The sequence below is a fragment of the Trachinotus anak genome, unplaced genomic scaffold (genome assembly GCF_046630095.1).
Source record: "Trachinotus anak isolate AG129_WGS33_773 ecotype Australia unplaced genomic scaffold, CSIRO_AGI_Tana_v1 ptg000016l, whole genome shotgun sequence".
Taxonomy (NCBI): domain Eukaryota; kingdom Metazoa; phylum Chordata; class Actinopteri; order Carangiformes; family Carangidae; genus Trachinotus; species Trachinotus anak.
In genome coordinates this window covers 710,610-728,650 of record NW_027273867.1, presented here as the reverse complement: position 1 = coordinate 728,650, position 18,041 = coordinate 710,610, and the positions used below count along the sequence as shown (strand labels likewise).

General features: G+C 40.8%; 1 protein-coding gene across 2 annotated transcripts; it reads left to right on the top strand.

Moving 5' to 3' along the window:
* Positions 1 to 27: 27 nt before the first annotated feature.
* On the top strand, positions 28 to 10,796 carry LOC139634422 (contactin-associated protein-like 5). 2 transcript variants are annotated; one of them, XM_071500868.1, is made up of 4 exons: positions 28 to 159; positions 1,133 to 1,334; positions 1,713 to 1,952; positions 9,888 to 10,796. In XM_071500868.1, exons 2-4 carry the CDS (start codon positions 1,280 to 1,282, stop codon positions 10,148 to 10,150), a joined length of 558 nt encoding a protein of 185 aa, XP_071356969.1. In that variant the 5' UTR covers positions 28 to 159; positions 1,133 to 1,279; the 3' UTR covers positions 10,151 to 10,796. The 2 variants fall into 2 exon arrangements, with proteins under 2 accessions (XP_071356969.1, XP_071356970.1); XM_071500869.1 differs by having other exon boundaries at positions 30 to 159; positions 1,280 to 1,334.
* The last annotated feature ends 7,245 nt before the right edge of the window (positions 10,797 to 18,041 follow it).

The window sequence follows — 18,041 nt, the reverse complement described above, 5'->3', positions numbered from 1 at the left end:
ACACAGTGTCTTTCTACCAGGAGTCCTCCTCCCTCCTCTTTCCCACCCTGCAAGCCGAGCTCACCTGCGACATCTCCTTCTACTTTAAGACCAGTGCTCCTTCAGGAGTCTTTCTGGAGAACCTGGGCCATAAAGACTTCATTCGAGTGGAGCTCAGCTGTGAGTGAATGATCAGCAGAATAAGACTGATAGGAAACAGGACAGAGGAGGACATGTTCACAGTTATCAGTACCACATGTCTTAGATGGAAATGCTGCAGCTGCTGAAACTTAATTTCTCATGAAAGCTGTCGGCCATGTACAACATGATGGACATGATCCTGATGACAATGAGTGTCATTTCTTTAATGCCTATGTACAGTAGAAAACGTCTTAAAGAATATATTGGCTGTAGAAGTAAGAAATCAAATATTGTAAAGATTTATTTTACTCTCTGTGTAATGATGTGACTGATTCCTGTGCAGAGCAGCAGTCCAGGGTCTCATTTATAGGACACGGGATATGAACCAACAGTTTGCACAAAGGCAAAAAATCATGTAACCTGTAATCACAGTTTCCTGCACAGTTTCCTCATCATACATCATAATCAACTTGAAAATGTGTGCATGTGTGTGAGCCTCATATCATAATATGTGAGCTATATCAGTGCACTATAATTCTCTCTTTTACATGTAGATGAATGTTTGCTACATTCAAGCCGTTGCTAAATGAGTTAATGCACAGAGCTGAAGCTGCAGAGGGGAGCACCCACTGATGGAATAGATACAACAGCAGGAATCAAGTTTCTGATGCTGCAGATGAAAAAGAAACTGTTCAGACAAAGGATCACAGTCCGAAAATGAAAGGCAAACAGATATCCATCAGTGTGGCTTTTCCTCGTTCTGTTGTGTAGTTACCCTCACAGCCAGAGGGAGACAAACAATCCACTCTGCAGGTGTAATGCAATTTTTGCACAGTACTGAGACCAAACCCCCTTCATAGATTTAGACCTTTAAAGTTTTATATCTGAGAAGGAGTTCTGACTTTTTCTGTAAGCTAAGCCTAAATCCACTCAGGGTCAGGAAGCTGCCCAGCAGCAGTATGAGTCAGTCTTACCAAGGTGTGTGTGTTTGTCTGTGTGTGTGACATCCCAGCTCCCTCAGTGGTGACTTTCTCCTTTGACATGGGGAACGGTCCGGGGGTCCTAGCTGTGAAGTCCCACCTCCCTCTGAATGACAGGCAGTGGCATTATGTGAAGGAGGCATCACTGCAGGTTGACTAGCTTCCTCTTCGCTTCCTAGATGCTCCAGCTGATGGACAAACACCGTTTACAACCCAACAACCAGCTGTTTGTAGGTACGACAGCTTCTGACCAGAGAACCAGACCAGAGGTTTAAGAATTATGTCCTGTCTCATCACATCACTGCAAGTTTGTCAACAATACAGTTGATAGTACAGAAATCTCGTTACTGATCTGCTGCATTTGTACACTGATTTTCAGATATAGGTTTCTATAGTACATGTGAACTTTCTCTGATTACATGTGTAGTTTGGTATCTATGAGTAATCCACTTACTCAGGTGCATGTAAACAAACTGAATGTGAAGAGTCACATAAGTTAAATTTATAAAAGGTGTTAACCTAAAATAGTGTATATGTAGATGTATAGGTGGTTGTAGCTGGTTGTAGCTGTGTCGTCCAGTGAACAGTGCTTCAACGTTGTCTTCATCCCAGGGGCCACAGCGTCCCAGCAGAGAGGCTTTCTGGGCTGCATCAGGACTCTGACTGTCAATGGTGTGATCTATGACCTGGAGGAGAGGGCAAAGATGGCTCCAGGGGTGAGCCCTGGGTGTCCGGGTTACTGCAGCAGCTCCAGCAGCCTCTGCCACAACAGAGGGAGGTGTGTGGAGAAGAGCAGCGGCTACACCTGCAACTGCTCGCAGTCAGCGTACGGAGGACCCACCTGCAAGGAAGGTGGGTGATGGTTAGATGCACTGCTCAATTCATGGTGATTATACAGCACAAATAAATATATTCATCTTCAAATAAAAGCCACAACACTAGTGTTGAAGAATGAGCTTGACCACATATAAAATGTGTAACAGCAGAATACCTACAGTGTGAGTTCAGATGGCGAGAAGCCAGTGAAGCCTGAACATGAATGAAGAGTAAAGAAAGTGAGCAATGAATTCTCCATGTTGTTTGTGTTGGAAAGCCTCAGAGGTTCAGCTGCCTCCAGCTCCACCTCCATGGTCACATGGATCTCTGAATGGCTGCCAGGCTGTGAAGGTCCTTCAATGATGCAGTTGTGAGTGTTGCTGAAGTGACGGTAGCCTCGTGTTCGTGTTCTGCTGTGGAGTGGAGCGACAGTGAAAACATACAAACTGGAACCACTGTATGTGCTTGGTAAAGGATGTTGTTCTAGATTTAGTTTTATTTGAATAATGCGAATTCAGGTTTATGTGAGTTTGTGAATCATCATCAATGACAGATGTGTACAGCTGTGCCAGCTGCTCTGTGGGTCTGTACTGTACAGCAGAGCTCTGCATTCAGTTGCTTCTAGAGGAGAAGTCAGGATCAATGCATCCTGAGCTGAGCATGAACATCTGTAGTGAACTTCATGAGAATCCACCCAACAGTTGGACGGATGGAGATTTTTCATTCGATACCACATGCTGAGTGTACAGTACAGGCCAAAAGTTTGGACACACCTTCTCATTCAATGAGTTTTCTTTATTTTCATGACTATTTACATTGTAGATTCTCACTGAAGGCATCAAAACTATGAATGAACACATATGGAATTATGTACTTAACAAAAAAATGTGAAATAACTCTTAACTCTTAAATAGGTCTTATATTTTAGATTCCTCAAAGTAGCCACCCTTTGCTTTTTTGATAGTGCTGCAAACCCTTGGTGTTCTCTCAATGAGCTTCAAGAGGTAGTCACCTGAAATGGTTTTCACTTCACAGGTGTGCCTTGTCAGGGTTAATTAGTGAAATTTCTTGCCTTATTAATGGGGTTTGGACCATTAGTTGTGTTGTGCAGAAGTCCGGTTGATACACAGCCCTATTGGACAACTGTTAGAATTCATATTATGACAAGAACCAATGAGCTAAGTAAAGAGAAACGAGTGGCCATCATTACTTCAAGAAATGAAGGTCAGTCAGTCCGGAAAATTGCGAAAACTTTGAATGTGTCCCCAAGTGCAGTCGCAAAGACCATCAAGCGCGACAACGAAACTGGCTCACATGAGGACCGCCCCAGGAAAGGAAGACCAAGAGTCACCTCTGCTGCTGAGGATAAGTTCATCCAAGTCACCAGCCTCAGAAATCGCAAGTTAACAGCAGCTCAGATTAGAGACCAGATGAATGCCACACAGAGTTCTAGCAGCAGACACATCTCTAGAACAACTGTTAAGAGGAGACTGTGTGAATCAGACCTTCATGGTCAAATAGCTGCTAGGAAACCACTGCTAAGGAGAGGCAACAAGCAAAAGAGATTTGTTTGGGCCAAGAAACACAAGGAATGGACATTAGACCAGTGGAAATCTGTGCTTTGGTCTGATGAGTCCAAATTTGAGATCTTTGGTTCCAACCGCCGTGTCTTTGTGCGACACAGAAAAGGTGAACGGATGGATTCCACATGCCTGGTTCCCACCGTGAAGCATGGAGGAGGAGGTGTGATGGTGTGGGGGTGCTTTGCTGGTGACACTGTTGGGGATTTATTCAAAATTGAAGGCATACTGAACCAGCATGGCTACCACAGCATCCTGCAGCAACATGCCATCCCATCCGGTTTGCGTTTAGTTGGACCATCATATATTTTTCAACAGGACAATGACCCCAAACACACCTCCAGGCTGTGTAAGGGCTATTTGACCAAGAAGGAGAGTGATGGAGTGCTGCGCCAGATGACCTGGCCTCCACAGTCACCGGACCTGAACCCAGTCGAGATGGTTTGGGGTGAGCTGGACCGCAGAGTGAAGGCAAAAGGGCCAACAAGTGCTAAGCATCTCTGGGAGCTCCTTCAAGACTGTTGGAAAACCATTTCAGGTGACTACCTCTTGAAGCTCATCAAGAGAATGCCAAGAGTGTGCAAAGCAGTAATCAGAGCAAAGGGTGGCTACTTTGAAGAAACTAGAATAAGACATGTTTTCCGTTATTTCACACTTTTTTTGTTAAGTACATAATTCCACATGTGTTCATTCATAGTTTTGATGCCTTCAGTGAGAATCTACAATGTAAATAGTCATGAAAATAAAGGAAATGCATTGAATGAGAAGGTGTGTCCAAACTTTTGGCCTGTACTGTATGTCAATGATCATGTATGTATGTATTTTCAGATGTGATAGTATGGACGGAGATCGTTTTAGACCTATTTGTGTGGGTTTAGCCTCAGATCTACCACCAGAGTTCCCTGCACCCACAAAGGGATTATAGAGTTGGACTAAACCTTTTCTCTCCCTCTCTCAGCCTTTAACTGTGTTTTGGTTGACCGTCTCCATGCCCCTCAAATTTTCCAGTCGTTCACAAGCAGATTCACCAACAAACTCTCAGGGTTCTGTTTTAACAATCCAAAGCACATGGTCTGAAGTGTGTGGCATATGTCCTTATCACTTTCACTATGTTAATGGTTGAAAAAACAGTCACTGTGCACATGTGCATGATTCAAAAGGCTTGAACTTAGTCTCTTAATTAATCATGGGAGTGTTTTGGGCGTAACATGAAATGAACCAGAGTCCCATTCCCTTTAAAAGCTCCTTCGTTTACTTGAGCTTTTCTGAGTTCATCCTCCAGATACAACCCTGAGGTACATCCTCACCTAAACCCACTCTGGTCTCTTGCCCTACATTGTTTCTCCAAGAACCACATCAGCCTCGTAGTGACCATCTGTTCCATCTACAAACATGTGATGTCAAGACAACAGCCCTTTTTTGGGTTACTGACATCCTTCCAAGTTTTCCTGACTAGAATAATTACTGCTTCCTTCCAGCTCTGAGGGACTTTTCCTTCTTCCCACACTTTATTAAATAACATTGACAACTTTCTCCACCCCTCCCTTCATTGTTTCAGCATATTTTGTCTTTCCCTGGTGCAGTTTTAGTCAGAGCCTCCCTCTGGTCTCCCATGCTGAATAAAATATTTTGTTCATCCTCTGTGCTGCACTTTCTCTTTAGTGCCCCCAGGTGTTCAGATCTGGTTTTCTCTCTCCCCTTTCTTCCATCTTCAGATAAATTATTGGAACTTTGTACAGTAACAAAAGTATTTACCAGCTCTTAGCCTTTTCCTTATTAGTTACTGCTACCTCAGGATAACTCCACTCCACCAAAAGTGCATTTTTTTATGTCAATGTATTTTTCCACATTTACAGAACTTAATGACTCTGAAACAACCTGCTGACTGACTGACTGTAGAATTTGTGGAGTAAAAAGCTTGTAGAATATGATACAAAGCCGATAGAAATGACCATAAACCACAGCATAAAACCCTCCCCAGCCTCCTGTAGCCAGTGATGGAGAAATGTTATCTTTACAGAAGACACATGGTTAATGGCCGCTCTCTATGGTTCTTTCTTGACACACATGCTTGTCACACATATTATTGGAGACCAGTGTGAGATGAGCAGAGATTCCTTTCCCCTGTTAGTATACATCCATGTTTTATTTCCATCATTTATAATACACACTAAGATTTTTTCCACCAAGCAACCCATTAAAATCCCCACACCAAACATTATTTCTATCCTTTGCCTCTATTTCTTCGGGTTACGACTACTTACTTCTTCCTCTTACCACCCACTCTTAGCACCTCATATCCCTGTTCACTCCCTATGCCTACTGCTCTGTAGGGAATTCCCTGTCTTACCATAGTAACCCACCCTCCACCTCCTCATCCTTCCTACCTAACTTCCATATAATACAAAGTCCCAGTTAGGCTTTAGCCAGAACTCTTGGATACGTATAACATCTTTTTCTTGTCTATTGGCTATAAATTGTTGAAAGTCTTTACCATTTGCAATTAGCCTTAATAAAATTATTACTCATATCAATCCACACATGCTGCTTCTTGACTTGACTGAGCTTCCTCCTATCTCAATCCTGTCATATCCATGTACTGCACAGTACTATCCCTAACCCTAACTATAATCTGGATCATTTCAGTTTTAGATTTGATCTCAGATGTTGCTTTATCACTGCTGCCATGAATGTCACCAGTTTCCTTTTTTCTCTCCACTTTTTTCCCCCCTTTCAGTGTACTGCATTTTTATGCCTCCATGCAGGCGACAGCCAGAGCCGGATTGTTTTCGGGCTGTCCGTCCATCTGTCTCACTCTCATGGATATCTCAGTAATGCCTTGACAGAACTTCCTCAAACTTCGTACAAACATTATCTTGGAATCAAGGATGAACTTATTACGCTTTGGTGGTCAAAGGTCAAGATCAGTATGATCTCACAAAACACTTTTTAGCCATTACTCAAGACTTCACACAGCAATTATGACCTAATTTAACACAAATGGTTAATATTTGATATGACTTTGGATAAACAGGGATGTGATCTGAAACTAGTCTGTGGCAGAGGGATACAGTCATGAGGCAGTAATTCTAGTTCTATTTGTCATATTCTCCACCCTTCATCTGTTTTTTTAACTGCTTCCACTTTTATCTACTGCATCTCCACCGCTTGCCTCATCACTTCACAGCCCCAAAAGGCAGCAACACTTTGTCTTCACTCCCTAGCCCAGACCTGCACATCAACTGACTAACTAACAGAACATCCCTATCAGCTTTGAAATTGATTGACAAAAGTTTTCTGAAAACAAAATAAATGTCATGATTTTGTCTCAGACTCAAAGTTCAGTCCATAGAAAAACATACATTATTCAAGTGATGGTACAGTAAGGACCCAATTCACTCTCAAATCTTACTTTTAATCAATGGTACTAAAGATGTAATCAGGTAAAAGGAGTCTCTTGTGCTTCAGCCCCTCCACTCATGGAGGTCACTGCTCTCAGAGTAGGACAAGATACAAACAGTTTAGTGGGCCATTTCTGAACATATGAACCCAAATAGCAGTTTGATGATGCAAACGACTAACATTTGGATATATCTGTTACAAGCTAGCTCATGGAAGCAACATAAACCAGATGTGATTCGTTTTGCAAATGTATTTAGTAGTAAGGGGATGGATAAGGATACAATCGATGATTAAGGGTAATTAAAAGGGGGAACAGGGCAAACAGGTGCTACTAAATCAAAGAACCAAATATAATGAGTTATTTTTCTCCGACTTTCTAAAGCAAAAGTTAAATGGAAATCATGTACTCTGCACTAAAAAAAAAGGAGAGAGGCAAACAGCACCCCTGGTCCAAGTTACATTAACAAAGAGAACTTCCTATGTGTTGGTAGATCAGTTTGGATTTTAGCTAAACCTGGCCCAGTCCCCTTATAGACAACTAGTACCTCAGTCGTAACTTTTCTCATTTCATTCACAAAAATATCAGTAGAGCTTCAAGTCTGGCTCTTAGGAATCAGCATGAAAACAAACCAACTTCAGCTGTACAGTCAACAGTCATTAGGGGCCTTGAAACAATCAGGAAAATATGAATAAGCTGCCAACAACTTGTCATCAGAGCTGTACTATAATTTAAATAAAGAGGGTGACGAAAAACATCTTGCTAAAGCAAAGTGGTCCATGATGGGGAGTGTGACAAAAACATGACAAGGGTGTGGTTCCTGTAGCCAGTTCCATTTTGTACCAGTTCCAAGTTAAACATAAAATATTTGGATTTGTGAAGATGAATCATTATTGTTAATACGCATTGTTAATGTGTATTAACAATGTTAAGTATCCTTTTTGTTAGTTCAACATAAAAAATAAACATAAAAACTGTTGTAGAGTTTTGAGAGTTGTGTTATTATCAGATTATTTAATTGTGTTGTGACAGTGATAGAGGGATCAAAGCCGTTTAAAACTGAATTCTTTGGTGTCTGTTTTCATACATATTACTTCTAGAATATTACTTACTACATACTACAACCAGAGAACTTGATGTTACTGACTGAGACTTAGTGGTCCCATTCTCTTTCATTGTTTTACTATCATTTGATTAACCAACTAGAGACTTGAAAAGAAAAAAGAAATGAAAAAGAACTATCATACAGAAAGGCTTCAGGCTTAATCTTCACGCAACCTATGGCAGTGAATGTGAAACTTAAAGTGCGCATATTATGCTGTTTCTTCTCTTTCATCATGTGTGCTTTTTCTCTCCCACAGAAAACTGTGAAACGCCTCGTTTGTGTCTATGCTTTTCTCTGTAACTTATCTACGTCACTATGTAACACATATAGAATAACACCTGCCTACCAGCTCGTTTGGCACACCCTACCTAACAACAAAGCTAGTTAGAGTGAGTTTGGTTAATTTCAGCCTGTCGTCATGTTGAGAAGACAGTTTTTTTCAGTGCCAACATAAATTCCCTTTGTATACAAATACCAATGGTGCAGGTTTGTTAAACAGCAAAATAACATTTTACTAGCAAAGTTAGCTTTGGTATTTCCTGTCAGCAGACACATATTAACAGGGGCATACATACATTTTATATGGATTGAGACAGAGAGACTAAATTGATCTGCCACACAATAAGCAGGTAATGAGTGTAACATTGACCGAACAGAGACGTCCAGCTGTGATTGTTGGTGCTGCAGATGTTTGTGCTGTCCACTCTCATTTTCAGGATCAGATTCAAGCTCAAACATGTATGAACACTGACTTGTTGAAGGTGTAGTTACTAGTTGAAGTTCTGGGTCCACTGGACCTCAGTTGGCTTCCAGATGTTTAAGGAGGTTCAAGCTAATGCTTGTTTCATTCAGAGGCTGAATATCAGGCAGTTAGAGATATTTTGAACTGTGAATCGTGCAAAGCTACCAGAGTGGAAATACAGAGCTGGAAATAAGCAGAAGATGAACCGGTCTGTCTCTGGTACAAGTGGTTCTGGGGGTTCATTGACTGTTGATCCGTCCAAGATATGAGGACAAGTACTGACCAGATTACCTTGAATTTTAAAGGATATGATTTTGCCAAATACTAAGAATTGAATAGTCAACACCGATAACATGATTTTCTGGATACCACAATACATTTGTACCAACCAAACATTCAAAAACATTCAAGTACAGCATCAAATTAATCTCAGATAGTTTTTGATTTAGATTAGAATTTTGAAGGTTCTCCCATTTTTTTTTCATCAGCATCAAACATTTTTCTTTTTGTAGAGAAGCATGTTTACATGAAACTTGTATTGGCACTAGTATTGAAGCTTTTTAAATGATGCACAGGCCTAAATTTAGTTGTCCTGTTGATCTTTAATCCCAGTTTCAAATTTTGTCATCACTTTGTTCCATGACAAGTAAATTTATAATGTAATATAATATAATGTAATAATGTAATTTACATTAAATTTAGTCGGAATATTCATGAATCCTAACAGTTAGGTATCCTTCGAGCCACTTTCACCCTTGGTGTCTCTTTTTTGTCCCCACATCTTTGTTGAAAAGAGAAATCATTAACACAGACAAAACAATCATACACAAATAAAATTGGCTCTCTGCATCTCTGTTGTGCATCACATGACCAATGGAGCGTAACTTGATTGGCTGGATGTTGGTTCCATTTGAGATCGACTGCTTATTCTTAGTCCAGATTTTGAATCTGAATTATTAACTTGCATTTTTGCATTTGAATTTGGTCTGTCAAATTTAAGCAATTTGAAAATATAATTAGATTTTTAGAATTTGACCTTTCCTTCATGACTGGGCAAAAGTCTACTTTCAGTGTGAGTCATACTGAGTTGTGTCAACCTCAGATGAATGTCCTGCTACATAAACGTGTCTGTGCTTGTGTGCAGAGGTTTCAGTGTCCTTCGACACAGAGTCCTCAGTCACCTTCACCTTCCAGGAGCCCTTCTCAGTGATGCAGAACACAAGCTCCCAGGCCTCCAGTGTTTCCAGAGAGAGCAGCAGCAGGGCAAGAGAGGACATGGCCTTCAGCTTCATCACTTCCCACAGCCCGGCCATGCTGCTGACTGTCAGCACCTTCAGCCAGCAGTACATTGCTGTCATCCTGGCTCGCAACGGTACACACACACTGTACTCCATCTCACTACACTGACACTGAACACAAGTGACCAGCATCATGCACCATCACAACACTGCCATACATTGAAAATTCATTTAAATACACAATTGAGATCAACCAGAGCCATCTGTAGCCACTCCTCCTTATTGTCTGATGAAGTGTGGTCTTAATTAATACTCCTCACAAAATCATAATGTTGGAATTATTATACATAAAAGTTATCTTACATTTGCTTACACTGTTTAAGAGTTATACATATGCCTGTGTGTGTGTGACTATGTAGAATGTTGTGCAAGCTGTCTTTCAGATTCACCAGGGGGACTCCCATGCAGAGTCAAGGACGGGGCACAGAGTGAAACCACACTGAAGAGATAAACATGAAACTCCTTTAATTAGAGCAGAGGGATGTACTGAGAAACTATGCAACTGATAGAATAGCACGGTCTTAGACCTTGAACACACCTGCTAGAATAGAAAGCATTCTCATAACGGTTTTTAGATAAGGAGTGCAGCCTGTGCCTGTGTTTTCCCCATCCTTTAGAGGCTGCATCTCTCATGTAACTAGGGACCACCCTAAGGAAATAAAAAAGAGGAGCTGGCAAGATGTACTCAGAGCGGTTTGGAGAGTGTAACTGAGTGCATCTCTGTCCGTTCTCCTCGTGAGTAAAAAGAGCTCTAACTCTGTGTCTTCTCTCTTTGTATTTTAATAATGTTCTGGGATGATTAAACCTGACACATAAACAAAGAGAAACAATTCCAAACTTATTTGAATATATAGATACTAAATACTGTTATCATATCATACAATTCAATTTTTCAATTCACCTTACAGCGTAAGGTTGAGACCTTACTTTGATATAGAGAAAAACCAACAGTTCCCACAAAGAGCAAGCGCTCGGCGACAGGTGGGAGGAAAAACTCCCTTTTAACAGGGAGAAACCTCCAACAGAACCGGGCTCAGGGTGGGCAGCTGTCTGCCTCGACCGGTTGGGTTTAGGAGGAGAAACGGGGGGTTGGGGGGGGGTGGGGGGAGGTGAGAGGAGAAAAGAGAGAGAGAGAGAGAGACCAGGAACAGCTGTATAGGTAATGGTGTTATCAATAATAATGACAGATAACAGTGGTTAATAGCAATGGTGAGTAGTGGTGGATCCTGCTGCTCCAGAGGCAGAGATACCTGCAGAATTAGGACAAAGAGAGGGAGAGAGAGGAGAAGCACAAACTATGGGGGAGAGAAAAAAAAACAAGTTAATGGCATAAAGTAGTCGAGAGAGAGAGAGAGAGAGAGAGAGCCCAGTGCATCATGGGAATCCCCCAGCAGTCTAGCTCTATAGCAGCATAACTAAGGGATGGTTCAGGACATACCTGAGCCAGCCCTAACTATAAGCTTTATCAAAGAGGACAGTTTAAGGCCTGATCTTAAAGGTAGAGAGGGTGTCTGCTTACCAAACCCACACTGGGAGCTCGTTCCACAGGACAGGAGCCTGATAGCTGAAGGCTCTGGCCCCCATTCTGCTCCTACAAACTCTGGGAACCACAAGTAGACCTGCATTTAGAGAGCGATGTGTCCTATTGGGAAAATAGGGAACTATAAGCTCTTTAAGGTACGATGGTGCCTGACCATTGATGGCTTTGTAGGTGAGGAGGAGGATTTTAAATTCAACCCTGGATTTTACAGGGAGCCAATTCAGAGAAGCTAACACAGGAGAGATGTGATCTTGTTTCCTAGTTCCTGTCACTACTCGTGCTGCAGCATTTTGGACCAATTGGAGGCTTTTTACTGAATTTTTGGGACATCCTGACAATAAAGAATTACAGTAGTCCAGTCTTGAGGTAACAAATACATGAACTAGCTTTTCAGCATCCTTTAGACACAAAATGGGTCTGAGTTTTGCAATGTTGCACAGGTGGAAGAAGGCTGTCCTAGAGACTTGCTTTATATGTGAGGTAAAGGATAAGTCTTGGTCAAAAATGACACCAAGGTTTCTGACTGTAGCACTGGAGGCCAAGGTGATGTCATCCAGAGTCAGTATATTATCACATAGTGTATCTCTGAGGTGTTTTGGGCCAATTACAATAACTTCAGTTTTGTCTGAATTTAAGAGTAAGAAATTACTGATCATCCAGGTTTTTATGTCCTTAAGACAGACCTGAAGCTTGGCTACCTGGTTAGTCTCACCTGGCTTCATGGATAAGTACAGCTGGGTGTCATCTGCATAACAATGAACATGTATCTGGTGCCTCCTAATAACATTTCCTAGAGGAAGCATATATAGAGTGAAAAGTATTGGTCCTAGCACAGAACCTTGTGGAACTCCATGACTGACTTTAGTGATGATAGAAGAGTCATTATTCACATGAACAAACTGGAATCTATCTGACAAATATGACTTAAACCAGCTTAGTGCGGTTCCTTTAATGCCAACCATATGCTCTAGTCTCTTTAATAAGATCTTATGATCGATGGTGTCAAATGCAGCACTAAGATCTAGTAGGACAAGTATAGAGACAAGTCCATAGTCTGAGGCTATGAGGAGATCATTGGTAACCTTAACCAGAGCTGTTTCTGTGCTATGATGGACTCTAAAACCTGACTGAAAATCTTCAAACAAACCATTCCTGTGCAAATAATCACATAACTGGTTTGCAACAGCCGTCTCAAGGATTTTGGAAATAAAGGGGAGGTTGGATATGGTTCTATAATTGGCTTAAACATCTGGATCAAGAGTAGGCTTTTTAAGTAGAGGTTTAATTACTGCAACTTTAAAAGCCTGCTTTACATAACCAGTTGATAAAGATAAGTTAATCATACTTTTTTTTTTTTTTTGGACAGTGAAACTTGTTTTATTTTGAATCTGCAGCACACTGTTTACACCTACCAGTAGCACTACCATATTAAAACTTGCAATCACTGGTGCAGATGTATGTGCAGGCAAATAAAGGCCAACTGGGTGAACTCAATTTATGTGATAATCTTTCTCAATTGCAGCTCCATCTCTGCAATTTAGGTTTTAAATTGTGGTTGCAAATACTCAAGTGTGTTTGCACACACATTCTTTTTAATTTATGGAAGACACAACCAAGGAAGGATGGAGGGCAGAGAAGGCAAGGAACAAGCAGAGAGGGATTTGTGCTAAATTGAGGTGTGCTAGTTATTCCTGCAGCATTTGTTATATCGTAGCAAATAAAAAAGTAGCTTGAGTAGACTTATCAGCATTCACACAAGTAAATGTTTACGGAATCTCTGTGCTATTGATTTAATCCTCTACACATGGGTATCATTAACAGGGGTTTCTTAAAATAAAATCAAAAACCTATATCTCCTCTGACCAACTGCTGTGCAGGCTCACATAAAAGGCAGAATATGATTTAAGTTCTGTGAATATCTGTCTCAACCACATCCACCTACACTTTGCACACAGAGCACAAAAGCATATGTACATAGTGTTTAAGGGCACCAACACACAAAATGATGCATGTTCAGGGCGATATCCACTACTTACAGTATGCTACACATATGACGTATTACATATATCTACAAACATGCAAATTACAAATGCATGCACAGCTAAGGGGGTGGATGCAGAGAGAGTGAGTCCATGAGCTGTATAAGTTAATCAGACTTGATATAGAGGTGTTGATTAAAGGAAAAACTTCTTTGAACAGCCTTGTTGGAACAGGTTCAAGAAGACAAGTCGATGGTTTAGATGAAGAAACAGTTGAAGTGAGCTCAGAGAGATCTACAGGAGGAAAACAGTCAAAATATAAACCAGTTACAGTGGACTCTGAGGCTGCTGAACTGAACAGTACACCTGAGTCAGCTGTGGGAAGGAGATGGTGATTTATTCCTCTAACAGAGACAATTTCATTTGTAAAGAAGCTCATAAAGTCATTACAACTGAGGGCTAAAGGAATAGATGGCAGTGTTTCCCATACATAGGCAGTGTTTCTCCATTCTGTGGCGGTTGGTACCGCCGCAGAATGATTCTGTTTTTTGTTTTTTTCCCCGTTGTTGTTGTTTTCCCTCTCGTCTATGTTCTCAACGTAATATCGTTCCGTTCATTCATCTCCGCATAGCGCTCTTTCTCTGTCATTCTCGGACGCACACGGACACAGGCACACGCACACGCACGCACGCACACGCGCACACGCACGCACGCACACACACACACACACACACACACACAAACAAGCGCGCATATGCCAGCGGTGCGCGGGAAAATCAATAAATTATATCTTTTAAAGTAATGGACATTGGAGTGTTATATTAATAATAAGTTATATTTCATTTTATCTCCAGATAAAAACAGATCTCAGGAACAGGCTTCAAGGGGAACACCTGGCAGCCTGCTTAAGACTTTCCATAAATGGGCCCGAACCCAAGGAGGTCCCATATGAGAGAGCACTTGAGTTTTTTTCAGGAAGCCAAGAAAAATTAGTGATAGGGCATGCAAGCTTTGCACCAAATAGGCTACAGTATAAGAACATGAAAAGAATCTGAATCAGGTTTTGTACCTTAGGTAGTTTCTTTATTTTATTTGTGTTAATATTTTATTGTTACATTATTTTATTTTACCCAAAAAGTTAGAACAGGTTATTGGTTGAGGTATGTCTTAAATTAATTATTTGAAATAAAAACCTCCAGCTGAAGTTGTTTTGTGCAAATCATTCCTGTCACAGAATCTAAAGATTGAAACTAGTTGGGGTGAGAAATGAAACCAGGCAGGGCTCTGGTAAAAATGTTTTTAATTGTCTTCTCTTAAAGAACTTACTTTTAAAGACATAAGATTGAGCTGAATAATTCCAAATGCTGTAGCTTTATAATAGATACAGTTTTTTTCATATGGCAGCTTCAGAAAGTGTTGAACACCGCCTGCTGCATACACTCTGCATACAATGACTGACTCCACCGACTGCCACGACACTGTGACACTTGATTACCCCAACGGTGTCAGTGGAGCACCACAAATTGCTACCTGGTCTGTGGGAAACACTGGATGGTTCAACAGAACTGTAGCTGTCTGTCAGCCTGGCTACAGTACTGAACAGAAACCTGGGATTATTCTTGTTTTCTTCTATCACTGATGAATAATAGGATGTTCTGGCTTTACTGAGACTTTTTTTGTATGCCAATAGGCTGTCTTTCCAAGCCTTTAGAGATTCTTCCAGGTAAATTGAACACCACTTCCTTTCTAGCTTCCTTGAACTTTGCTTTAAAGCTTGCGTTTCTGAGTTGTACCATGGAGCTAGCCTTCTCTGACTCACTACCTTCTTTCTCAGGGGTGTTAATTCATTCAGACTAACATATTCATCCTGCTGCAGCCAGGTTTCAGTCAGACAGAGCAGATCTACATGATGATCAGTTATCAGATCATTGACTAGTAGAGATTTAGATGATATTCAATAATCAACATTTAATTTTCCTATTATTTGGTTATGGTTATGATTATCTTGTACATCTGAAATTAATACAAAGATGAAACCCCTAGTCCATAGTGTTAGTCTATACTTCCAGGGAAAGTACGCACTACTCACTGTAGAGTAAGGACACCTCTCAGGAAGAGTGATCCAACCACCATGTATGACACCCACACATTGCTATACAGAGTATGGATGAGAAAATAGCACCTGACATGTGGTTTCTGTGTAATTAAATAATAAAAATATTTAATAACTCTTTGAATAACTCATTATTGTCCATTTAAAGATGTAGGCCCTATATTAGGCCTATTACATTACTGTATTGTTTGTGTTTTGTCCTGGGATGACACTATGTACAAGATTTCCATGGATGTGCATTTGTGCATTTGAAAGAGGTAAGTTTGGTTTGTATTCCAGCCAGACTGTTATGAGCCAGTTTCCATAATATAGATCAATTTCTCTTATTCCAAATCATGAAGCTTGCCTGCTGACACGTAGCCTACACAAAACTGTCACAACAGCAAAGACCAAAAGCATTTGTTTATTTGGCACAGTACAACACTTTAAAAAAGAAGAAAGAAAACAGACAGCTGTTGGCTATTGTTTATTTTGTTTAAATGGGTGAGGGTTAATGTGCAATGCTCAGCTGTCAGAAATTAAAAGCTTGCCTCATCTCTTGTCATGTTTTGGCTGTGATCACCTTTTTGTAGACTATTCTTCACAGCTCTCCATTAAATCAACCTGCTCCTCCCGACTGAAATCACAGGCGCAGCTCATCACCGCCGTGATACTAGTTCAGTCTGACCGGGGATTTGGGTTTTGTTGAGCCGCATCATGAACACAGAGCCTGGCTGTGTTGACCATCATCCCCCGTAGTAAAGCACAGTAAAAACTGTAAAAACTGCGCCACCCTGGCTAAACATCAACTGCACTTAAGTCATAAATTCTCATTTTCAAAATCATTAGCCTGTTATAATAATATAGCCTAGTCTTGACTGTGGGTGATGGGGACCTCTGCTGGTGACTTTATAGATGTTCTTAATTTAGGCAGGGAACGTATAGCAGTTACACACTCAGCTAAAATGATAATTATAGGCCTATCAGGTTCTTCCAAACAACCAGCTGTTATAACTGAACACAGAAGTAAAATAAATGTGAACCATACAGTGTAGAAAGAGAACCGTAGTCTATAACACACACTAAGAAGTTAGCACCAGCACGCTAAACGGTTTTACAGTTCACTTCCGCTTCCGGTCTGTCCGCCGTCATATTCATAAATAAGAAACGAAAAACGAAAAAATGAATTTGCAAAAACCAAATTTCGGCCGTTATTTGGTTTTGTTTTTTTCATTTTTTGATGCTTTTGACCCTTTTACTTCACTTTAAGTTAAGAAACAAAGAGCCTCACAATATTAAGACTGTTTCATGTTCATTTATGCCTAAAATTTCAAAAATACATTTTTACACTGCCATGTTTGTGCCCAGATGACATCAGTTGACTGATTTCATATTCAGATTATTAAGACGTAACACCCATATTCTCAAACTTGTAGTTGTACCTGTTGTAAGACTGAGGACTGTACATCTGTGTTTCTCTTTTATCTTTATCATTTTATTTTCATGTCACCTCTCACTCAGTGTTACCTCTTATTCTGAACTCTTTCAGTGTAGTCAGTGAGCATGATGACTCTATCAGAGTTTCTGCTGTTTAGGTGTGTGGCTGCTATTTGGTGAGCCACCATGGGCCTCAGCTCCAGTGCCTTGGCCCATACTCTCAGAGGGTGCAGCTTGAAGCTGGCCTGATGATGATTTCTTACTGGGATTATTTTTAATTCAACAATGTTTGAAAAGTTTAAGCAGCAAATACTAACTGCTTCATATCTGCTGCTGTTCACACAGCTCAAAGATACTACTGTCAGTACTGCAGAACAGCCTGAGGGTTACCAGACCAGATAGCTCCCATATCTGGACCCCGACTTTTTACACAGACCTGGCAGATCATTAGACCTTAGGTGGAGTTTAAATGTTTAAATTAATAGCTGTCTGTGTGGTAGCTGTGTTTAACATGAGCCCCGGTCCTCTGGTGAACCAGTGGCAGTGCTTTGTCTGAGTGAGTGACAGCTTAAATGAAAGTTCAAATGAAACTGCAGAACAAGCATCAAACCTTTACAGTAGGATAATCAGATCAAACAAGATATCCAAACATCACATGAATATTTTAAACAGAGTCTGTGCTGCTGCCACACACCTCTGCTCCATACAGTAAAACCAGTTTGATTCAGTCTGCTCTGTTATTGGATCCTTGTGACTGAATCACACAGGGCTGCTGCTGAGCCTCCACCTGCTGGTCCCTGTGAGCCTTGTGGCTGAAACTCTACTTGTACATCATGTTTCTGATTTTTATTAAATGTTCTCATTATGCAATAAATCTTATAGTTGGACTTCATTATGGCTGGATTTAATTCACTGTTTGTGGTAACTCCAGTCTCACTGTAGTGTTTGACAC